Raw genomic sequence first — 24,749 nt, 5'->3', positions numbered from 1 at the left:
TTGGTCATAACTTTCCTTCCAAGGAGCAAGCATCTTTTAATTTCATAGCTGCAGTTACCATCTGCAGTGATTTTGGAACCCCCCAAAATAAAGTCTGACACTGCTTCCACTGTTTCTCTATCTATTTGCAATGAAGTGATGGGATCAGATGCCATGATCTTAGTTTTCTGAATGTTGAGTCTTAAGCTGACTTTTTCACTCTCCTCTTTCACGTTAATCAAGAGGCTCTTTAGTTCTTCTTCACTTTCTACAATAAGGGTGGTATCACCTGCATATCTGATGTTATTGATATTTCTCCCAGTGGTCTTGATTCCATCTTGTGCTTTATCTAGTCCAGCGTTTCTCATGATGTACTCTGTATATAAGTTAAATAAGCAGGGTGACAATATACAATCTTAATGTACCCCTTTTCCTATTTGGAGTCAGTCCGTAGTTCCATGCCCAGTTCTATCTGTTACTTCCTGACCTAAATACAGATTTCTCAAAAGGCAGGTCAGGTGGTCTGGTATTCCCATCTCTTTCAGAATTTTCCAGTTTGTTGTGATCCACACAGTCAAAGGCTTTGGCATAGTCAGTAAAACAGAAATAGATGTTTTTCTGGAACTCTCTTGCTTTTTTGATGATCCAGCAGATGTTGGCAATTTGATTTCTGGTTCCTCTGCCTTTTCTAAATCCACCTTGAACATCTGGAAGTTTACAGTTCATGTATTGTTATAGCCTTGCTTGGAGAATTTTGAGCATTACTTTGCAGCGTGTGAGATGAGTGCAACTTTGTGGTAGTTTGAACATTCTTTGGCATTGCCTTTTTTAGGGATTGGCATGAAACTGACCCTTTCCAGTCCTGAGGCCACTGCTGAGTTTTCCAAACTTGCTGGCATATTTAGTGTAGCACTTTCACAGCATCATCGTTTAGGATTTGAAATAGCTCATCACCTCCACTAGCTTTGTTTGTAGTGATGCTTCCTTCCTAAAGCCCACTTGACTTCACATTCCAGGATGTCTGGCTCTAGGTGAGTGATCACACCATCGTGATTATCTGGGTCATTAGACCTTTTTTGTATAGTTCTTTTGTGTATTCTTGCCACCTCTTCTTAATATCTTCTGCTTCTGTTAGGTCCATACCATTTCTGTCCTTTATTGTGCCCATCTTTGCATGAAATGTTCTGTTGGTATCTCTAATTTTCTTGAAGAGATCTCTAGTCTTTCCCATTCTATTGTTTTCCTCTATTTCTTTGCATTGATCACTGAGGAAGGCTTTCTTATCGCTCCTTGCTATTCTTTGGAACTCTGCATTCAAATGGATATAGCTTCCCTTTTCTCCTTTGCTTTTTGCTTCTCTTCTTTTCACACCTATTTGTAAGGCCTCCTCAGACAGCCATTTTGCTTTTTTGCATTTCTTTTCCATGGGGATGGTCTTGATCCCTGCCTCCTGTACCATGTCACAAACCTCCATCCGTAGTTCATCAGGTACTCTGTTTGTCAGGTCTAGTCCCTTAAATCTATTTCTCACTTCTACTGTATAATCGTGAGGGATTTGATTTAGGTCATGCCTGAATGATGTAGTGGTTTTCCCTACTTTCTTCAATCTCAATCTGAATTTGACAATAAGGAGTTCATGATCTGAGCCACAGTCAACTCCCAGTCTTGCTTTTACTGACTCTATAGAGCTTCTCCATCTTTGGCTGCAAAGAATATAATCAGTCTGATTTTGGTGTTGACCATCTGGTGATGTCCATGTGTAGAATCTTCTATTGTGTTTGTTTTAGAGGGTGCTTGCTATGACCAATGCGTTCTCTTGGCAAAACTCTATTAGCCTTTGTCCTGCTTCATTCTGTACTCCAAGGCCAAATTTGCCTGTTACTCCAGGTGTTTCTTCCTACTTTTGCATTCCAGTCCCCTATAATTAAAAGAACATCTTTTTGAATGTTAGTTCTAAAAGGTCTTGTAGGTCTTCATAGAATCGTTCAACTTCAACTTCTTCAGTGTTACTGGTCGGGGAATAGACTTGGATTACCATGATATGGAATGGTTTGCCTTGGAAACCAACAGAGATCATTCTGTTGTTTTTGAGATTGCATCCAAGTACTGCATTTTGGACTCTTTTGTTGACTATGATGACTACTCCTTTTCTTCTAAGTGATTCTTGCCCACAGTAGTAGAAATAATGGTCATCTGAGTTAAATTCACCCATTTCAGTCCATTTTATTTCTCTGATTCCTGAATGTCGATGTTCACTCTTGCCATCTCCTGTTTGACTACTTCCAATTTTCCTTGACTCATGGACCAGGTTCCAGGTTCCTATGCAATATTGTTCTTTACAGCATCGGGGACCCTGCTGCCATCACCAGTCACATCCACAACTGGGTACTGTTTTTGCTTTGGCTCCAGGCCTTCATTCTTTCTGGAGTTATTTCTCCACTGATCTCCAGTATCTTATTGGGCACCTACTGACCTTGGGAGTTAATTGCACAAGAAATATTTGTCCTCAGCAGAATACAAAGCATAAAGCACAAAAAAATTCTAAAAAGAGGATAATTAAGAAACATTGTTAAGTGTCAATTGGAAATTCAACTCAAGTTAAGTATCAATTGGAATATCAATTAAAGATGATATTAGGAAAAGTTTTTTTAAATAAAGTCCTTGAATTGTCTTTCATCTGTGTTTGTAGCTGGATCTTACACTGGCCAGTCACTGGGTCCCTACAAAAAGAAACGAGGCCTGAACAGGGTCATTTCCTCCTCTACATTGTTCTTTAAGATCTTTTTGGATAAGTTCCCTGTAAGCATTGTCTTTTCCTCTAATCTCTTTTTGACTCTGAAAGTCTGATTTTGAACTTCTTTGGCGTTAAGACCATATTTCATGGATGAAATTTAACAAATAAAGAAAAATGTTAAAATGAGGAGAATTGTGACTGTGTCTCTTATTTGAAGAATAGATTTTCTTGAACTTCCTTCCAATGCACAAGTACTGTTTCTTCCTCTCTTGAGAACTGACTCCTTTTGTTGTTTCTTCTATGATTCACTCATAATGCACAACTTGGCTCTGAAAACTTAACCTATAACTTGGACTCCATGGATTGTTAGCTGAGTCATCAGAGAGCAAGCATTTTGTCTCTGTGATTTTCAGCATCCTCACAAGTAAAATGGAGACAAAACACTTGGTTCTTAGGGTTGCTCTGAATTTTGCAGAAACTAATGGATAAGGAAGAGTATAGTAATATTTAAAACCAAGAGTCTTGACAGTAAGATACAAGCTGAGTTAAGAGAGGAGGAGGCAGGTGATGAAGGGTCCAATAGGAATTCCTGAGGCTGTTAGCACTATATTTAATCCTTGCTTAGGTATTATTGTCATTTCCTGGTTTAAAGACTCTCAGCTAGAATTCATGGCAATAGATTATTCTTCCCTGTTTTTGGTTTTTGTCCTGATAGGAATTGTTTTCAGCAATGGTGAAATATGGAAGCAAACTCGGCGTTTCTCCCTCATGGTTTTGAGGAATATGGGAATGGGGAAGAGGACTATTGAACACAGAATTCAAGAGGAAGCCTTATGTTTGGTGGAAGCATTAAAAAAAACCAATGGTAGGTATTTCTTTATACAATTAACAGTAACTGCTTGGGCAGACTAAATGATTTTACAAGTAGACTATAGAGAGGTAATGGCTCAAATACAACAGAAGTTTATTTTCTGCTCACATGAGAGAAGTGAAGTGGTTGGCATAATGGCCTTTCCAAGCATCTGGTTTTCAGGGCCTTTGATGCCTTCAACATATGAATGCCTTCCAGTGTCACCCAGAGTCCATCTCTTTGAATGGTAGTTGAGGGGGACGTGGAGTAAAGAATAAAGAAAAGAACAAATAGTGTTTTTAGTAGGTGAGATATGGCGGTGGCACACAAAAGTTCTTTCATATTCCATGGGCTGTAACTCAGTCACAGGGCCACACCTAAATGTACAAGGAGCTGGGAAATGTGGTTAGCTGTGTGCAGAGGAAGAAGAGGAGAACATGGATTCTGGCAATCTGCTAGTAACTTGAAAGACTAAGTTCTCAGGTAACTTCTTGAGAAGCATTGCAAATATTTAGCAACATATGCAGGTCATGTCATTATGCTATATAGCACCTTAAACTTGAGCAGATCTATCAGTGATATCTTAGTAAAACTAAAACAAAATTAGTGGTTCAGGTGTGGACTTTGCACCAAATCCTTCTCTGAGTAGGACCGTATTACAGCTCCCCTGTGGGTGTGAAATGAGGGAGCTCTGCGGCACGTGTCTGCTCAGTATACACGTGTGTGGGTGCCCATGCAGGACAGGAAGAGGGGATGGGAGAGAAAGGGGTGAGTAGGAGACTTGACAGGGAAGGAGCAAGATGAGGATCTTAAGACATATGTGCTTTTGTAAACCACAATTTTTGATTTTTGAAGAACATTATGAATTTAATAACACTATATTCTAAACAGTGACTAGCCATCATGATTTTTTACCAATGTTACATTATTGTCTAGATAGGTTTTGCCTCTCATTTTTTGGTGTTACTCATATAAATAATGCAATTATTAAAAATATTTGCATGATTTGGGTTTCTTCTTTTGAGTAAGTTTCTCAAGATGGCAGTAGAGTGTCAATGAACATCGTTAGGACTCGGTGCATATTATCTAGGAATGGGTGGAAGATCTCTCAGAAGAACACAAGGCTCACCCTGCATAGATTGTTCTCTACTCTTTTGTTCAAATTTAACATATTAAATAAGTATTTTCACATGCTTAATTTTTAAATGTTTATCATGAATATTGTTAATAAAATAGAATGGTAGTTCATTATTTTGGATGTACCTTAAGTTATTTTAGGCCAAACAGATTGCTTTCATTTTTTGTTGCTAATAATATTAAACAATGCAATCTATATTAATCATTGAACACCCCTGATTACTTTCTAGAGTAAAATTTTGGAAAGGCAATTAGTAAATCAGTAAATATTGGGATTTAGCATGTTGTTGTTCAGTCACTAAGTCATACCTGACTATTTGTGACCCCATGGACCACAGCACATCAGGCTTCCCTGTTCTTCAATATCCCCCAGAGTTTGCTCAAACTGGTGTACGTAAAGTTGGTGATGCCCTCAAGCCATCTCATCCTCTGTCACCTCCTTGCCCTCATGCCCTCAATCTTTCCCAGCATCAGAGTTGGCTCTTACCATCAGGTGGTCAAAGTATAAGAGCTTCAGCTTCAACATCAGTCTTCCAATGAATAGTCAGGGTTGATTTCCTTTACGATTGACTTGTTTCATCTCCTTGCTATCTGAGGGACTCTCAAGAGTTTTTTCCAGGACCACAATTAGAAAGCATCAATTCTTTGGCACTCAGCTTTCTTTATGATCCAACTCTCACATCCATGCATGACTACTGGAAAAACCATAGCTTTGACTAGATAGATTTTTGTCAGCAAACTGATGTCTCTGTTTTTTAATATGCTATCTAGGTTTATTAGAGCTTTTCTTTCAAGGAGCAAGTGTCTTTTAAACAGCTTATTATTAACTGGCTCAATTTTTCCATAGTGAATATGACCTTCTCTCAGCTTCCTTATCTATGACCACCCAGACTCTGATCGATTCCACCTAAGTATGGAGACCTCATACTCTTGGGGTAGCCCAGTTTGTCACTGGTTAACTAACTATTGTAAGTTTATTTCACATGTTGTCCAACACCTTTTTTCTTGTAATTTCTACTTTTTGATCCCTACTAAGTTTTTTCATTCAGTAGTAAAGTGTTGTGGTAGTAGTCACCAGGAAGAGACAGGATGGATTTCCCGCTGAAAATTTAGTATAACTGTTGAGGTTGGTAGCGATACACGCATCTCAATAGGATATGAAAAGTTCTATTACTCACATAATGAGGCTTTCTGTGTAGGGCACAGTGGCTAGAAAACCAACCCCAAAATGCCTGGAGAAAGCTGGAAAAGGATACAGGGTTGGGATTTTTATAGTGGTTAGGGAGTGGAGTAGGGTTGAGGGTTGCAATGTATAGACCAGGGTTTGTGTGGTTTAAACTTCCTGCTTGTGCCAAAGAAGCAATCACATCAGCTAGTCCAGGTGTGAGTAGAACAAGAAAAGTAAGTCTTAAAAGTTGTCAGGAGTCAAACAAAAAAATGGTGTCATATTCGCTATTTTATATTGTTAACCTGTTTATAGTTCAGTTCAGTTCAGTTGCCCTGTCGTTCCCGACTCTTTGCAACCCCATGTACTGTAGTGTGCCAGGCCTCATGTCGTTCACCAACCCCTGGAGCTTGCTCAAACTCATATCCATTGAGTCGGTGATGCCATCCTACCATTTCATCCTCTGTTGTCCCCTTCTCCTCCTGCCTTCAATCTTTCCCAGCATCAGGGTCTTTTCAAATGAGTCAATTCTTCTCATCAGGTGGCCAAAGTATTGGAGTTTCATCTTCAGCATCAGTCCTTGCAATGAATATTCAGGACTGATCTCCTTCAGGATGGACTGGTTGGATCTCCTTGCAGTCCAAGGGACTCTAAAGAGTCTTCTCCTACACCACAGTTCAAAAGTATCAATTCTTCAGTACTCAGCTTTCTTTATAGTCCAACTCTCACATCCATACTGGAGAAGCAAATGGCAACCCACTCCAGTACTCTTGCCTGGAAAATTCCACAGATGGAGGAGCCTGGTAGGCTACAGTCCATGGGGTCGCAAAGAATTGGACACGACTGAGCAACTTCATTCATTCATTCATTCACGTCTATACATGACTACTGAAAAAAACCATAGGTTTGACTAGACGGACATTTGTTGGCAAAGTAATGCCTCTGCTTTTAAATATGTAGTCTAGGTTGGTCATAGCTTCTCTTCCAAGGAACAAGCATCTTTTAATTTCATGGCAGCAGTCACCATCTGCAGTGATTTTGGAGTCCCCCAAAATAAAGTCTGTCACTTTTTCCATTGTTTCCCATCTATTTGCCAGGAAATGATTGGACCAGATGCTATGATCTTAGTTTTCTGAATGTTGAGCTTTAAGCCAACTTTTTTACTCTCCTCTTTGCCTTTCATCAAGACGCTCTTTAGTTCTTCACTTTCTGCCATAAGTGTGGTATCACCTGCCTATCTGACATTATTGATATTTCTCCCGGCAATCTTGACTCCAGCTTGACCTTAACCCAGCTCAGCATTTCACATGATATACTCTGCATATAAGTTAAATAAGCAGGGTGACAATATACAGCCTTGATATACTCCTTTCCCGATTTGGAACTAGTCTGTTTTCCATGTCCAGTTCTATCTGTTGCTTCTTGACCTAAATACAGATTTCCCAAAAGGTAGGTCAAGTGGTCTGGCATTCCCATCTCTTTCAGAGTTTTCCAGTTTATTGTGATCCACACAGTCAAAGGCTTTGGCGTAGTCAATAAAGCAGAAATAGATGTTTTTCTGGAACTCTCTTGCTTTTTCGATGATCCAGCAGATGTTGGCAATTTGATCTCTGATTCCTCTGCCTTTTTTAAATCCACCTTGAACATCTGGAAGTTCACGGTTCATGTATTGTTATAGCCTTGCTTGGAGAATTTTGAGCATTACTTTGCAGTGTGTGAGATGAGTGCAACTTTGTGGTAGTTTGAACATTCTTTGGCATTGCCTTTCTTAGGGATTGGAATGAATCTGACCCTTTCCAGTCCTGAGGCCACTGCTGAGTTTTCCAAACTTGCTGGCATATTTAGTGTAGCACTTTCACAGCATCATCGTTTAGGATTTGAAATAGCTCAACTGGAATTTCATCACCTCCACTAGCTTTGTTTGTAGTGATGCTTCCTTCCTAAAGCCCATTTGACTTCACATTCCAGGATGTCTTGCTCTAGGTGGGTGACCACACCATCGTGGTTATCTGGGTCATTAGATCTTTTTTGTATAGTTCTTCTGTGTATTCTTGCCACCTCTTCTTAATATCTCCTGCTTCTGTTAGGTCCATACCACTTCTGTCCTTTATTGTGCCCATCTTTGCATGAAATGTTCTGTTGGTATCTCTAATTTTCTTGATGAGATCTCTAGTCTTCAATCCCTCTCATTATTCTCTTCTGATAGAAAAGCACATTCAACATTTTTCAATGCATTTTGTAAAATATGATTTCAATTCTCCTCAGTTTCCTTACCTTATTATATTGGTCAGTTTCTTCTGGGTATTTTGAATAATATCAACAACAAGAGCTAAATTTTATAGTTTTAAAGACATTTCACAACGATCTCCTTCTTGTGTATTATCCTGTGGCTTTAATTGGAGAATTATATCAATGGAATAATTGGGAGAAATTTAATAAATAAATAACACTGGATTAGATAATTTTGCTTAGGGATACACAATTTTATTTTGTTGTTGTTGTTCAGTGGCTAAGTCATGTCCAACTCTCCACAACTCCATAGATTACGGCATGCCAGGCTTCTCTTCCTTTACTACCTCCCAGAGTTTGCTCAAACTCATGTCAGCCGCTTCTCATCTTGCCCTCAGTCTTTCTCAGTTTCACAGTCTTTTCCAATGAATCAGCTCTTCTGATCAGATGGCCAAAATATTGGAGCTTCAGCTTTAACACCATCGAATATTCAGGACTGATTTCCTTCAGGACTGACTGGTTTAATCTTGCTGTCCAAGGAACTCTCAAGAGTCTTCTCCAGCACCACAGTTGAAAAACATCAATTCTTTAGCACTCAGCCTTCTTTATGGTCCAACTCTCTTGGCATGTTGAATTTATAGTGATGATGGCAGGTCCAGGTTGTTCCTATAAGAAAAAAAATCTTAGAAATCAACACTTCTCTATTTTTTTATACAGTAAACTTAAGATTTATTTGACAATTATATTCCAACTTTTATATATTGTTTTTTAGGATCGCCATGTGATCCTACTTTCCTTCTGAGCTATGCTCCCTGCAATGTGATCTGCTCCATTATATTCCGGAATCGTTTTGAATATAGTGATGAAAATTTTCTAGCCTTGGCAAGGTCCATTGATGAAAATGCAACAATTTTTAGCACCCCCTGGATTGAGGTAAGGTCAGGGTTCTCTTTAAATAGAAAATAATTTTCTGTCTAAATTGATTACCACATCTCTTTGTGCTATTGTTTGTTACTGCTTAGTGAGTTATCAAAGCAATTGAATGTGTTGAAATGAATTTTTAAACAAAATATAACAACAGTAATAAAAAAATAGTGCAACAATTGTAGCAAGGTATTTTTTTTTTTTGAGAAATCTTTTTTTCCTCTGATTTTTATGTGTATAAATAGGGTGGTATATGCATTGTATTTGTACTGTTAGTAAACTGTCAGAAAAAATTAATTACCTATGTTGTACTATAACTAACAACTAAAATTCCGTGGATCATATTGTTATGATGTTTTTACCTGGGAAGGACTCTAGAGAACAAATAGTCTATGGAACAGAAAGTTCATCTGGAAATACTGAGCTTATTTTCAAAGTAACCAAACCAAAGAAGAATGAGTTAGATATAAAAACTAGATTTCTTGATTCTCTATCCAGTTTGATACAAGGAAGGTGCCTACCGAGGGTATTAAGTCATGAAGGTACTGTTTAAAAAGGATTCTATAAACTCCAAGACTGTGATGGCCAAATAAATAAGGGCAATGTGTACATTTCTGAAGATGTAAAATGCCTAAATAATAAGTTAGGTAATATAGACATTTTCTTAATCTTTCTGGTATAGTTTCTTCATTTAAAAAATGGTATGGTGTGAACAGACTTAAAAGAAGTTACTGACAATAATACAATAAATCTAGGAGACAGTAACACATCAGTTACATCAATGGACAGAACAGTTCAATTAAGTCACTCAGTCTTGTCTGATTCTTTGCAGCCCCATGGGCAGAACAGCCAAACTAAACTAATAAGGAAATATTGTCCTTAAGCAACACATTAGACAAGATGAACTTAATAGATTTATATACAACATTCCATCCAAATGCAGCAAAATACACATTCTTTTCAAGTACACATGAAACATTTTCCAAGATAGATCATATGATGTTACAAAACAAGTGTCAGTAAATTCAAGAGATTGAAATTATATTGTGCATCTTTTTGACCACAATGGTATGAAACTAGAAATCAATTACAAGAAAAAAACTGGAAAAAATACAAACACATAGGAGCTGAATAAGATGCTACTAAATAACAATGGGTCAAAGAGGAAATCAAAATACCTTGAGAGAAATGAAAATGGAAACACAACATTCCAAAATCTATGGGACTCACAGAAGCAGTTCTAAGAGGGAAGTTTATAGTGAAACAGGTCTACCTCAGGAAACCAGGAAAATACCAAGTAAACAATCTAAACTTATGCATAAAACTAGAAAAAGAGGGTCCTCCTTCTGATGTCTATGTCAGAAGGTTTTTCTGTCCCCTTTTCTTTCTTTAATAAAACTGCTACACAAAAGTTCTTGGTCCCTGGTCTCAAAGTTAAATCTTCTTTGGAGATCACGAATCTGACACCATTCACCATAAGCTATCATCCTGGGGGCTCATCCGGGATTTTCAGGACAAGGTAAGAACACTCAAGAGCTCTAGCCTCTCTGCTTTCTCAGTATACACATTCCCTGCTAACTCTATAGTGTTCTTGTGTGAATGAATGACATGCCCTGCACAAAGCAAGTGATGAGCTCTGCTCTGTGGTTTCGAGGTGCCTCACAATGACTGAAGGCAGCCCCCAAAAGGGGAGCCTTGTTGGGAGTTTATGCCGACCTGCCATGCCAAGAGGCACTCAACATCCTTGCGAGGGGAGTGGCCAGAAATGCGCAAAGCATGTGGACTGAGCTTTCCTTTCTCGATCAATTTTTTCTGGTCTCTTTAACCATTCTGTAACTGCATTGGGAATTAGAGCTACTAACCTAATCTGTCAGATTATAGACTTTCAAGGGAATTGTGATTCATGCCGTTACTATGTACTTCTACTTAGACCCCAAGTATGGAAGCCCCTAGCCTTGCTAGGAGCCAAAAGTTACAAGAGCTTCTTTGGGAGCGAGGTGGAGCTCTAGCTCCAGGAATGTCTTTCAGGCTAGAGGTCACTCTCTTGACTGCCTGCCTCAGGGCCCAGAGTCCTAAAAGTGAGTCTTTGTCATGGCTATGCCTCTTATCTATGTGGATAAAAGCACAGCTGGTGACCATGAGGTTTTTGAGGATATTGATTGGGAATTGCAGGATCTGTTCAGATTGGAAGTGCAATGGGCTTCTTCCTTGGATAGTGCTAGCTGTTAGAGGACCAGAGAAAGCTCTCCAATGGCTTCTGTCTCAACTCCCTAGATATTTCTTTTGTGGAATCTGTGGAAAGGAACTAGAAGGATTGGACCTAGTAGCTTGAGGACAAAAATCACTTTTTCCTCACTGGCCAGCCTTCTACCACCTCTTTTGCTATCACATATACTGGCGTGGTGACACTCAGAGGAACATCTGATTGTTGTTCGTCCCTTTATGACTCACCACTTCTATTGCAGTCAGGACTGTACTCAGCAATGTACATGGTCACATGTAAGATGGATGCTTCCTCTAGTAAGTCCTAGCTTGGGAAACATTCTGGGAAACTACTCTGGCAAATCAAGTAAAGGTCTTGGTGATAAAGAACTAGAAATCAATCTGGGATGCCATCAGGTCTACCCCTGGTGCATCTCCACCCCACCTTGGTGGTAGAACCGGGAGGAATGAGTAAGATGCGTGCATCAGTAAGGGACAAGCTAAGTCTGACCAGGGAAACTCTGTTTGCATGCCCATCTAGAGCAGGGAGGGATGCCTCTGGTGGAAAGAAGCCATGGCTGTGGATGCTGCTTTTTTCTTTCTTACAGATTGGAGCTAACAGTTTCAGAACCACTCCTTTAAAATGTATTAAAAAAATTGGGACAAGTTTGATCCCCAGAGTTTAAAAAATACATGCCTGATCTTCTGTGATACTGAATGGCCACAGTATCCTTTGGAAAATGGGGAACACTGGCTGGTTGAAGTGTCTCTTAATTATGATACCATTTTACAACTAGACCAGTTCTGTAGAAAACAAAGGAAATGGGAAGAAGTGACATATGTGTTGCTCTTTATCTCTCTGCGAGACATGCCAGACTTATGTCCTAAGGGTGCAGATTTGGATGTGAAACCTTAAGCTGCCTCCCGTTCTCTTACTGTGCCCCTGTATCTGGGGCTCCCAACTGAACAGGCTGAGAATCAGGGTACCCTTCCAGGAGGGGTTGCCTCAGTCTCAGTAGAAATTCAAACAGTCCCAATTGTGGTCGAGACTACTTAGAAGATCCAAAAAGTACATAGAAGGCTTTATGGGGCTAACTTTACTTTATGACCTTACTTGGAAAGATGTAATGTATGTCTAGGGACAGACATTGACTCCTGACTCAAAAACTCGAGTTTTGGGTGAAGCTACTACTTTTGGAGATGAGTGGCTTGAAGGCAAGGGGAAAGAGGGAACATGAAATAGCCCTCCTTCCTACTGGGGGCCAAGCGGTTCCAATAACAGAGCCACTTTGCTGGATGTATTCTTGAAGGACTCAAGGGCACACAAAGACTTTAGACTATGTTAAATTGACTGACATAGAACAGGGAGAGAAGAAAACTGGTAAATTCCTAGCTAGACTACAGGGGGCTCTCTGCAAGTTTACTTACGTTGATCTAGAAATTACAGAGGGAGAAATGATCTTAAAAGATAGTTTTCTTACTCAATCGGCTCCAGATATCTGCTGCTAGTTACAAAAACAGACGTTTGGACCAAATCAGTTTTTAGAAAAACTGTTGCAGCTGTCTCAGACAGTATATTATGGTGGAGAATATAAGGAAGAAAAATAAGAGACAAAAAAGAACCAGGCAAAAGACTGAACCTCAGCATGGCTGTTAGATTCACTCTGAAACAGCCTGAGGAAAAATGTCCAGAGGGACCCAGGTGAAAAGGGATGGACTTGTTATTACTGTGGAAAGGAGGGGCATCTCAAGTGGGATTGGCCTGAGGCATCTAAGCTACCCCCAGCTCCATGTCCAGTCTGCAAAGGACCATACTGTAGATTAGACTGCCTCCGAATTGTAGGCCCCAGGGGTTGGGCTCTCAAGACAATGGGACTGAAGGTGCCCCGGGGGTCCCCATACAAGCTCTCATCCTAATTACACCTGAGGAACCCCGGGTATTAATAACTGTGAGGGGCCAATCCGCAAATTTCTTTTGGACACTGGGGCAACTTTCTCTGTGCTCGCTGAAGCCCCTGGTCCTCTTTCCTCCTGATCCACTATGATATGGGACTGTCTGGATAAGCCAAACGTTATTATCTCAGTTGTCCTTTAAACTGCAACTAAAACTCTGTGCTATTTTCTCAAGTTTCTAATCATGCTAGAGTCTCCCTCAACCCTTCTGGGGAGGGATATACTGGACAAGGTCTAGGTCTCTGTTTTCTTGAATATGGAGCCTGCTCTTTCTCTCCCATTAATTGAACAAAATGCAAATCCTAAAGTCTAGGCTGATGGAAAAACTGTGAGTTGAACACAAAATGCTGTTCCTGTCATTATCAAGTTCAAAGGCCCTCACCTATTTTCACATCAAAAGCAGCACCCACTAAAGCCCGAGGTTAAGGAAGGGTTAAAACACATCATTGAAGATTTAAAGGAACAAGGGCTATTAATTCCCTGTAATAGTCCATGCAACAATCCTATTTTGGATGTAAAAATGTCAAATGATAAATGGAGACTAATTCAAGATATACAAATAGTAAGTGCCTAATCCTTATGCTTTATTGTCTGAAATTCCTAAACAAGCCAAATATGACTTTAAGATAATTGAGAGGATTTTGGGGCATTACAGGCTACTGCCACATTTGGATTGTGGGTTATGGGGAACTTGGCCGGCCTTTATATAAACTTATAACTGAGACCCAGCAGGCCCAAACTGACAAGCTGATTAGGTCTCCAGAGATTCAAAAGTCTTTTAAGGCTCTTCAAACTGCTCTCTTGCAGGCTCCCGATTTGATCTTGCCTACAGGATTAGAGTTTAATTTGTTCGTTATTTAAAAAAAAAGCCTATGGTCACATTCCTTAAAGGTAATGGTTACTATTGTTTTGCTAATGTCTAAAGCTTATAAACTGACTAATGGGCAAAATCTTACTGTACTGACTTCTCATGATGTAAGTGAGATCTTAAATTCTAAAGTTCAGAGCAACAATGGCTCTGTCTTTAAAGTTGCTGTAACTCAAGGGGTGTCGAAAACTCTTGGAATAGAATATCACTTACAGAGTTCCTGGAGACCCCAAACTTCAGAAAAAGTTGAAAAGGCTAATGACGTTTTTAAGAGGCATCTGTGTAAGCTAACTCAGGAAATATAAGACAGTTGGTTTAAAGTTCTACCTGTAGTTTTAATGAGGGCCCGAACTGCCCCTAGAAAGGAAGGACTGTTCCCCTATGGAAGACCCTTCTTTTCTTTCTTTTTTCATTTATTTTTATTAGTTGGAGGCTAATTACTTTACAATATTGTAGTGGTTTTTGCCATACATCTACATGAATCAGCCATGGATTTACATGTGTTCCCCATCCAGATCCCCCCTCCCGCCTCCCTCCCCATCCCATCCCTCTGGGTCTTCCCAGTGCACCAGCCCTGAGCACTTGTTGCATTCATCCAACCTGGGCTGGTGGTCTGTTTCACCCTTGATAGTATACTTGTTTCAATGCTGTTCTCTCAGAACATCCCACCCTCGCCTTCTCCCACAGAGTCGCAAAGTCTGTTCTGTACATCTGTGTCTCTTTATCTGTTTTGCATATTGGGTTATTGTTGCCATCTTTTTAAATTCCATGTAAATGCATTAGTATACTGTATTGGTCTTTATCTTTCTGGCTTACTTCACTCTGTATAATGGGCTCCAGTTTCATCCATCTCATTAGAACTGATTCAAATGAATTCTTTTTAATGGCTGAGTAATATTCCATGGTGTATATGTGCGTTAGCTATCTTATCCATTCGTCTGCTGATGGGCATCTAGGTTGCTTCCATGTCCTGGCAATTATAAACAGTGCTGTGATGAACATTGGGGTGCTTGTATCTCTTTCAGATTTGGTTTCCTCGGTGTGTATGCCCAGAAGTGGGATTGGTGGGTCATATGGCAGTTCTATTTCCAGTTTCTTAAGGACTCTCCACCCTGTTCTCCATAGCGGCTGTACTAGTTTGCATTCCCACCAACAGTATAAGAGGGTTCCCTTTTCTCCACACCCTCTCCAGCATTTATTGCTTGTAGACTTTTGGATAGCAGCCATCCTGACTGGTGTGTAATGGTACCTCGTTGTGGTTTTGATTCGCAATTCTCTGATGATGAGTGATGTTGAACATCTTTTCATGTGTTTGTTAGCCATCTGTATGTGGAAGACCCTTCTTACGCCAGGCATTGTTATAGACCCTGAAGCCTTAGGATTAACCATGTGACTCAACTTTCAGCTTTTTCAATCTCCTCATCAATTGAAGACTTTCCATTTGTGTTTCTCTACTTCAAGGAAAGGACTTTCTTCAACCCTTCACCACAACAATCATGTGTGATGCCTCTTCTTGTTCTGGTGACTACTAGCAATCCTAAGATGGACTGATGTAACTATGGACATAATGTTCTTTTAATTTTTATTATGTTTAAACTTAATTTAATGACTATTTTGCCTTACATCTGTAATTGTAGAACGGGGTTTGTTTCTAACCATCTGAAAGCTTTTAGGTTACAAATGGTTGTCCAGGCTCCTACGAGTGCCTCAGCCTCCTCCAACTATTACTTGGGTCCCTTGGGTCAGAGACCCTCAATATGAGGGTTAGGAGAATATGTTGCCTCAGTATATTAGGGATGACGCCCCTCAACCACAGGAAGTAGTTATGGAATGAAAATGATGCTCTTTCCCTTGGCAATATAATTCTCTTAAAAGAAAAAGGGGGGATGAGTCAATTCCTAGGCAGGTTGATAAGAAGTTTGGGGTCCCTGAGAAGGAGAAAGGGTTCTGGGGCTCATGAAGTGGAGATAGGGGTCTGGAATTCTGAAGGAGGAGAACAAGACAAACATCTTCTCCCCCCCCCCCCACATTCTTCAGTCTTAGTCACACAGAGCATTTTTTTCTTTAAGCCCAGAACTGATTATTACTCAACAAACAACTCAGTTTAGACTCTGTACCAAGGATTATATAACAACAATATATCCTGCTTGAGGACAGTTTCTCCTTCTGAAAACCTTCCGGCTAATCCTGTTATCTTAAAATGTAAATTATGGGAGTGGATCTAGTAAGATCTTTATAACCTTGAGACATTCTTTTGATTCATCATAATAACTAACTAAAAAAGCATATAACTCCCCTGCTTAGACTAGTGAGGGGGGCACTCTCTGTCCCCCTTCTGATGTCTATGTCAGAAGTTTTCTCTGTCCCTTTTCTTACTTTAATTAAACTGCTACACACACGCGCACACACACACACACACACACACAGACACAGAATAAACTAGAAAAAGAACAAACACAGCCCAAAATTAGCAGAAGGAAGGAAATAATAAAGATCAGAGACTAAATAAGCAATAGAGACTAAATGGACAATAGAAAAGATTCAGTTCAGTTCAGTTCAGTCTCTCAGTTGTGTCCGACTCTGCTACCCCATGGGCATGCAAGCCCTCCCTGTCCATCACCAACTCCTGGAGTTTACTCAAACTCATGTCCATTGAGGCGGTGATGCCATCCAACCATCTCATCCTCTGTCATCCTCTTCTCCTCCTGCCCTCAATCTTTCCCAGCATCAGGGTCTTTTCAAATGAGTCAACTCTTCGCATCAGGTGGCCAAAGTATTGGAGTTTCAGCTTCAACATCAGTACTTCCAATGAACACCGAGGACTGATCTCCTTTAGGATGAACTGGTTGCATCTCCTAGCTGTCCAAGGGACTCTCAAGAGTCTTCTCCAATGCCACAGTTCAAAAGCATCAATTCTTTGATGCTCAGCTTTTTTTTTGTCAACTCTCACATCCATACATGACTACTGGAAAAACCATAGCTTTGACTGAATTGACCTTTGTCAGCAAATAATGTCTCTGCTTTTAATATGCTGTCTAGTTTGGCATAGTTTTCCTTCCAAGGAGCAAGTGTCTTTTAATTTCATGGCTGCAGTCACCATCTGCAGTGATTTTAGAGCCCAGGAAAATAAAGCCTGTCACTGTTTCGATTGCTTCCCCATCTATTCACCATGAAGTGATGGGACCAGATGCCATGATCTTTGTTTTTTGAATGTTGAGTTTTGATATGCTTTTTCACTTTCTTCTTTCACTTTCTTTCTTTAATATAAATTTATTTAATTGGAGGCTAATTACTTTATAATATTGTAGTGGTTTTGCCATAGATTGACATGAATCTGCCATGCATGTGCATGTGTTCCCCATCCTGAACCCCATTCCCACCTCCTTCCCCATCCCGTCCCTCTGGGTCATCCCAGTGCACCAGCCCCGAGCACCCTGTATCATGCATCAAACCTGGACTGGTGATTCGTTTCACATATGATAACATATATGTTTCAAAGCCATTCTCCAAAATCATCCCACCCTCGCCCTCTCCCACAGAGTCCAAAAGACTGTTCTATACATTTGTGTTTCTTTTGCTGTCTCGCATACAGGGTCATCATTACCATCTTTCAAAATTCCATATATATGCTTTATTACTGTATTGGTGTTTTTCTTTCTGGCTTACTTCACTCTGTATAGTAGCCTTCAGTTTCATCCACCTCATTAGAACAGATTCAAATGTATTCTTTTTAATGGCTGAGTAATACTCCATTGTGTATATGTACCACAGCTTTCTTATCCATTCGTCTGCCTATGGACATCTAAGTTGCTTCCTGTTTTGGCTATTATAAACAGTGCTGCCACAAACATTGGGGTACACGTGTTTCTTTCAATTCTGGTTTCCTTGGTGTGTATGCCCAGGAGTGGGATTGCTGAGTCATATGGCAGTTCTAGTTCCAGTTTTTTAAGGAATCCCCACGACGTTCTCCATAGTGGCTGTACTAGTTTGCATTCCCACCAACAGTGTAAGAGGGTTCCCTTTTCTCCACACCCTCTCCAACATTTATTGCTTTTAGACTTTTGAATAGCAGCCATTCTGACTGGCATGAGATGGTACCTCATTGTGGTTTTGATTCACATTTCTCTGAGAATGAGTGATGGTCGGCATTTTTTCATGTGTTCGTTAGCCATTTGTATGTCTTCTTTGGAGAAATGTCTATTTAGGTTTTTGGCCCATTTTTTGATTGGGTCGTTTATTGTTTTGGAATTGAGCTGCAGAAGCTGCTTGTATATTTTTGAGATTAATTCTTTGTCAGTAGCTTCATTTGCTATTATTTCCTCCCATTCTGAAGGCTGTCTTTTCACCTTGCTTATAGGTGCAAAAGTTTTTAATTTTAATTAGGTCCCATTTGTTTATTTTTGCTTTTATTTCCAATATTCTGGAAGGTGGGTCATAGAGGATCCTGCTTTGATTTATGTCAGAGAGTGTTTTGCCTATGTTTTCTTCCACTAGGAGTTTCATAGTTTCTGGTCTTATGTTTAGATCTTTAATCCATTTTGAGTTTATTTTTGTGTATGGTGTTAGAAAGTGTTCTAGTTTCAATCTTTTACAAGTGGTTGACCAGTTTTCCCAGCACCACTTGTTAAGTAGGTTGTCTTTTTTCCATTGTATATTCTTGCCTCTTTTGTCGAAGATAAGGTGTCCATAGGTTCGTGGATTTATCTCTGGGCTTTCTATTCTGTTCCATTGATCTATATTTCTGTCTTTGTGCCAGTACCATACTGTCTTGATGACTGTGACTTTGTAGTAAAGCCTGAAGTCAGGTAGGTTGATTCCTCCAGTTCCATTCTTCTTTCTCAATATTGTTTTGGCTATTTGAGGTTTTTTGTATTTCCATACAAATTGTGAAATTATTTGTTCTAGCTCTGTGAAAAATACCATTGGTAGCTTGATAGGGATTGCATTGAATCTACAGATTGCTTCGAGTAGTATACTCATTTTCACTCTATTGATTCTTCTGATCCATGAACGCGGTATATTTCTCCATCCATTTGTGTCCTCTTTGATTTCTTACACCAGTGTTTTATAGTTTTCTATATATGGGTCTTTCGTTTCTTTAGGTAGATATACTCCTAAGTATTTCATTCTTTTTGTTGCAGTGGTGAATGGTATTGTTTCCTTAATTTCTCTTTCTGTTTTTTCATTGTTAGTGTATAGGAATGCAAGGGATTTCTGTGTGTTGATTTTATATCCTGCCAAATTACTATATTCATTGATTAGCTCTGGTAATTTTCTGGTGGAGTCTTTAGGGTTTTCTATGTAGAGGATCATGTCATCTGCAAACAGTGAGAGTTTTACTTCTTCTGTTCCAATCTGGATTCCTTTTATTTCTTTTTCTGCTTTGATTGCTGTGGCCAAAACTTCCAAAACTATGTTGAATAGTAGTGGTGAGAGTGGGCACCCTTGTCTTGTTCCTGACTTTAAGGGAAATGCTTTCATTTTTTCACCATTGAAGATAATGTTTGTTGTGCCTTTGTCATATATAGCTTTTATTATATTGAGGTATGTTCCTTCTATTCCTGCTTTCTGGAGGGTTTTTTTTTTTTTTTTTATCATAAATGGATGTTGAATTTTTTCAAAGGCTTTTTCTGCATCTACTGAGATAATCATATGGTTTTTATCTTTCAGTTTGTTAATGTGGTGTATTACATTGATTGATTTGTGGATATTAAAGAATCATTGAATCCCTGGGATCAAGCCCACTTGGTCATGATGTATGATCTTTTTAATATGTTATTGGATTCTGTTTGCTAGAATTTTGTTAAGGATTTTTGCATCTATGTTCATCAGTGATATTGGCCTGTAGTTTTCTTTTTTTGTGGCATCTTTGTCAGATTTTGGTATTAGGGTCAGGATGGTCTTATAGAATGAGTTTGGAAGTTTACCTTCCTCTGCAATTTTCTGGAAGACTTTGAGTAGGATAGGTGTTAGTTCTTCACTAATTTTTTGGTAGAATTCAGCTGTGAAGCCATCTGGTCTTGGGCTTTTGTTTGCTGGAAGATTTCCGATTACAGTTTAAATTTCTCTGCTTGTGATGGGTCTGTGAAGATTTTCTATTTCTTCCTGGTTCAGTTTTGAAAAGTTGGACTTTTCTAAAAATTTGTCCATTTCTTCCACGTTGTCCACTTTATTGGCATATAGTTTCTCATAGTATTCTCTTATGGTCCTATGTATTTCTGTGTTGTCTGTTGTGATTTCTCAATTTTCATTTCTAATTTTATTGATTTGACTTTTCCCCCTTTATTTCTTGATGAGTCTGGCTAATGGTTTGTTCATTTTATTTATCTTCTCAAAGAACCAGCTTTTGGCTTTCTTGATTTTTGCTATGGTTTCTTTTGTTTCTTTTGCATTTATTTCTGCCCTAATTTTTAAGATTTCTTTCCTTCTACTAGCCCTGGGGTTCTTCATTTCTTCCTTCTCTAATTGCTTTAGGTGTAGAATTAGGTTGTTTATTTGACTTTTTTCTTGTTTCTTGAGGTATGCCTGTATTGCTATGAACTTTTCCCTTAGTACTGCTTTTGCAGTGTCCCACAGGTTTTTGGTTGTTGTGTTTTCATTTTTATTCATTTCTATTCATATTTTGATTTCTTCTTTGGTTTCTTCTGTGATTTGTTGGTTATTCAGAAACATGTTGTTCAGCTTCCATATGTTGGAATTTTTAATAGTTTTTCTCCTGTAATTGAGATCTAATCTTACTGCATTGTGGTCAGAAAAGATGCTTGGAATGATTTCAATTTTTTTGAATTACCAAAATTAGATTTATGGCCAGGATGTGATATATCCTGGAGAAGTTTCCATGTGCACTTGAGAAAAAGGTGAAATTCATTGTTTTGCAGTGAAATGTTTTGTAGATGTCAATTAGATCTAACTGGTCTATTGTATCATTTAACGTTTGTGTTTCCTTGTTAATTTTCTGTTTAGATGATCTATCCATAGGAGTAAGTGGGGTATTAAAGTCTCCCACTATTATTGTGTTGTTGTTAATTTCCCATTTCTTACTTGTTAGCATTTGTCTTACATACTGCAGTGCTCCCATGTTGGGTTCATATGTATTTATAATTGTTATATCTTCTTCTTGGATTGATCCTTTTATCATTATGTAGTGTCCTTCTTTGTCTCTTTTCATGGCCTTTATTTCAAAGTCTATTTTATGTGATATGAGTATTGCTACTCCTGCTTTCTTTTTGTCTCTATTTGCATGGAATATCTTTTTCCAGCCCTTCACTTTCAGTCTGTATGTGTCCCTTGTTTCAAGGTGGGTCTGTTGTAGACAACATATATAGGGGTCTTGTTTTTGTATACATTCAGCCAGTCTTTGTATTTTGGTTGGGGTGTTCAACCCATTTACATTTAAGGTAATTATTGATAAGTATGATCCTGATGCCATTTACTTTTATTGTTTTGGGTTTGAGTTTATACACCCTTTCTGTGTTTCCTGTCTAGAGAAGATCCTTTAGCATTTGTTGGAGAGCTGGTTTGGTGATGTTGAATTATCTCAGCTTTTGCTTGCCTGTAAAGCTTTTGATTTCTCCTTCATATCTGAATGAGATCCTTGCTGGGTACAGTAATCTTGGCTGTAGGTTATTTTCTTTCATCACTTTAAGTATGTCCTGCCATTCCCTTCTGACCTGAAGAGTTTCTATTGAAAGATCAATTGTTATCCTTATGGGAATCCTCTTGTGTGTTATTTGTTGTTTTTCCCTTGCTGCTTTTAATATTTGTTCTTTGTGTTTGATCTTTGTTAATTTGATTAATATGCGTCTTGGGGTGTTTTGCCTTGGGCTTATCCTGTTTGGGACTCTCTGGTTTTCCTGGACTTGGATGATTATTTCCTCCCCCATTTTAAGGAAGTTTTCAACTATTATTTCCTCAAGTATTTTCTCATGGCCTTTCTTTTTGTCTTCTTCTCCTGGGACTCCTATTATTTGAGTGTTGGGTATTTAATATTGTCCCAGAGGTATCTGATGTTGTCCTCATTTCTTTAAATTTTTTTTCTTTTTCCTCTCTGTTTCATTTATTTCTACCATTCTATCTTCTACCTCGCTTATCTTATTTTCTGCCTCCATTATTCTACTGCTGGTTCGCTCCAGAGCATTTTTAAAATCTCATTTATTGCATTATTCCTTATATATTGACTCTTTTTTATTTCTTCTAGGTCCTTGTTAAGCCTTTCTTGCATCTTCTCAATTCTTGTCTCCAAGCTATTTATCTGTAACTCCAATTTGTTTTCAAGATTTTGCATCATTTTCACTATCATTATTGGGAACTCTTTTTCAGGTAGATTCCCTATCTCTTACTCTTTTGTTTGGTTTGGTGGGCATTTATCCTGTTCCTTTACTTGCTGGGTATTTCTCTGCCTTTTCATCTTGTTTATATTGTTGTGTTTGGGATGGCCTTTATGTAATCTGGCAGTGTGTTTCTTCTTTATTGTGGAGGTTCCTCATTGTGGGTGGGGTTGGACTGTGGCTTGTCAAGGTTTCCTGGTTAGGGAAGCTTGTGTTGGTGTTCTGGTGGGTGGAGCTGGATTTCTTCTCTCTGGAGTGCAATGAAATGTCCAATAATGAGTTTTGAAATGTCAGTGGATTTGGTGTGACTTTGGGCAGCCTGTATATTGAAGGTCAGGGCTATGTTCCTGTGTTGCTTAAGAATTTGTGTGGAATGTCTTGCTCTGGAACTTGTTGGCCCTTGGGTGGTCCTTGATTTCAGTGTAGGTATGGAGGCGTTTGATGAACTCCTATTGATTAATGTTCCCTGGAGTCAGGAGTTCTCTGGTGTTCTTAGGATTCGGACTTAAGCCTCCTGCCTCTGGTTTTCAGTCTTATTCTTATAGTAGCCTTAAGACTTCTCCATGTACTCCATTGGAGCTGGGAGACAAGTCTTCCAAGATCAGTTGGGCTCTGAAGCTTTCTGATGAGATCACAAGTTCAGAGTCCAAAAAATTCACCTGTTCACAGAAAGCCCTTGCATTCCTATACAATTTTGGAATGACCAGAAATGTTGGGAAAAGTTAGAATGGCTTTCTCATTTTCTCCTTAGGGTGTGACCTCCAGTTCCCCTGCACTTCTCAGGATGGAAGGTTTCCCCAGACTTCAGGCCACCAGGCAATTGAGCTGAGGGGCTGCACCAGAGAGCAGGGCTCAGAGGCAGGAAGCAGGTTTGGGGACAGCAGACAAGTCAATGACAAGGAAGGTTTCCCAGTGCTGGGTGTACAGTGGTGCTTCTGTCTGACAACTTTGCTGTGGAAGTAATGATATCCCTCAGTTCTGGTCGGCCACCCCAGTGCTTGTCTGAGACTCCTCTTTCACTTTCATCAAGAGGCTCTTGAGTTCTTCTTTGCTTTCTGCCATAAGGGTGGTGTCATCTGCATATCTGAAGTTATTGCTATTTCTCCAGGCAATCTTGAATCCAGCTGGTGCTTCATCCAGCCCAGAATTTTCCATGATGTACTCTGCATATAAGTTAAATAAGTAGGGTGACATAGAGCCTTGATGTACTCCTTTCCCAATTTGTAACCAGTGTATTGTTCCATGTCTGGTTTAAACTGTTGCTTCTTGACCTGCCTACATGTTTTTCAGGAGTCAGGTAAGGTGGTCTGGTTTTCCCATCTCTTTCAGAATTTTCCAGTTTGTTGTGATCCACACAGTCAAAGGCTTTGGTGTAGTCAATGAAGCAGAAGTAGATGTTTTTCTGGAATTCTTTTGCTTTTTCTGTGATCCAATGTATGTTGGCAATTTGATCTCTGGTTCCTCTGTCTTTTCTAAATCAAGCTTTTACATCTGAGTTTCTCAGTTCACATACTGCTGAAGAATTGCTTGGAGAATTTTCAGCATTACTTTGCAGCATGTGAGATGAGTGCAACTGTGTGTTAGTTTGAACATTCGTTGGCATTGCCTTTCTTAGGGATTGAAATGAAAACTGACCTTTTCCAGTCCTGTGACCACTGCTGAGTTTTCCAAACTTGCTGGCATATTGAGTGCAGTTCTTTAACTGCATCATCTTTTAGGATTTGAAATAGCTCAACTGGAATTTCATCACTTCCACTAGTTTTGTTTGTAGTGATTCTTCCTAATGCTCACTTGACTTCACATTCCAGGATGTCTGGCTCTAGGTGGGTGATCACACCATCATGGTTATCTGGGTCATTAATATTTTTTTTTTTTTTTTTTTTTTGTATAGTTCTTCTGTTTACTGTTGCCACCTCTTCTTAATATCTTCTTCTTCTTTTAGGTCCATAACATTTCTGTCTTTTGTTGTGCTCATCTTTACATGAAATTAAAATCAGCAATACATTAACAGGATTATAATCTATGAATAAGCAAAATTTATTCTGGGGATGCAAAGATGATTCAGTGTCTGCAAATCAATCTATGTGATGCTACTGCTGCTAGGTCACTCCAGTTGTGTCCGACTCTGTGCGACCCCATAGATGGCAGCCCATCAGGCTCTCCCGTCCCTGGGATTCTCCAGGCAAGAATGCTAGAGTGGGTTGCCATTTCCTTCTCCAATGCATGCAAGTGAAAAATGAAAGTGAAGTCGCTCAGTTGTGTTCGACTCTTAGCAACCCCATGGACTGCAGCCTACCAGGCTCCTCCATCCATGGGACTTTCCAGGCAAGAGTATTGGAGTGGGGTGCCACTGCCTTCTCCTAATATATGTGATACATCAC

General features: G+C 39.3%; 1 protein-coding gene across 2 annotated transcripts in view; it reads left to right on the top strand.

The window, feature by feature from the left end:
- LOC136158252 (cytochrome P450 2C21-like) overlaps window positions 1-24,749 on the top strand; it is a 42,981-nt gene that overhangs the window by 6,590 nt on the left and 11,642 nt on the right. For both annotated transcript variants that reach the window (XM_065920049.1, XM_065920048.1), the window contains exons 3-4: window positions 3,429-3,578; window positions 8,867-9,027. In XM_065920049.1, coding sequence (XP_065776121.1) covers window positions 3,429-3,578; window positions 8,867-9,027 — 311 coding nt within the window. The remainder of the gene's footprint in view (window positions 1-3,428; window positions 3,579-8,866; window positions 9,028-24,749) is intronic.

The sequence above is a fragment of the Muntiacus reevesi genome, chromosome 2, assembly GCF_963930625.1.
Source record: "Muntiacus reevesi chromosome 2, mMunRee1.1, whole genome shotgun sequence".
Taxonomy (NCBI): Eukaryota; Metazoa; Chordata; class Mammalia; order Artiodactyla; family Cervidae; genus Muntiacus; species Muntiacus reevesi.
Note: the sequence above shows the minus strand (reverse complement) of the source record. Positions and strands in the feature narration are given on the sequence as shown.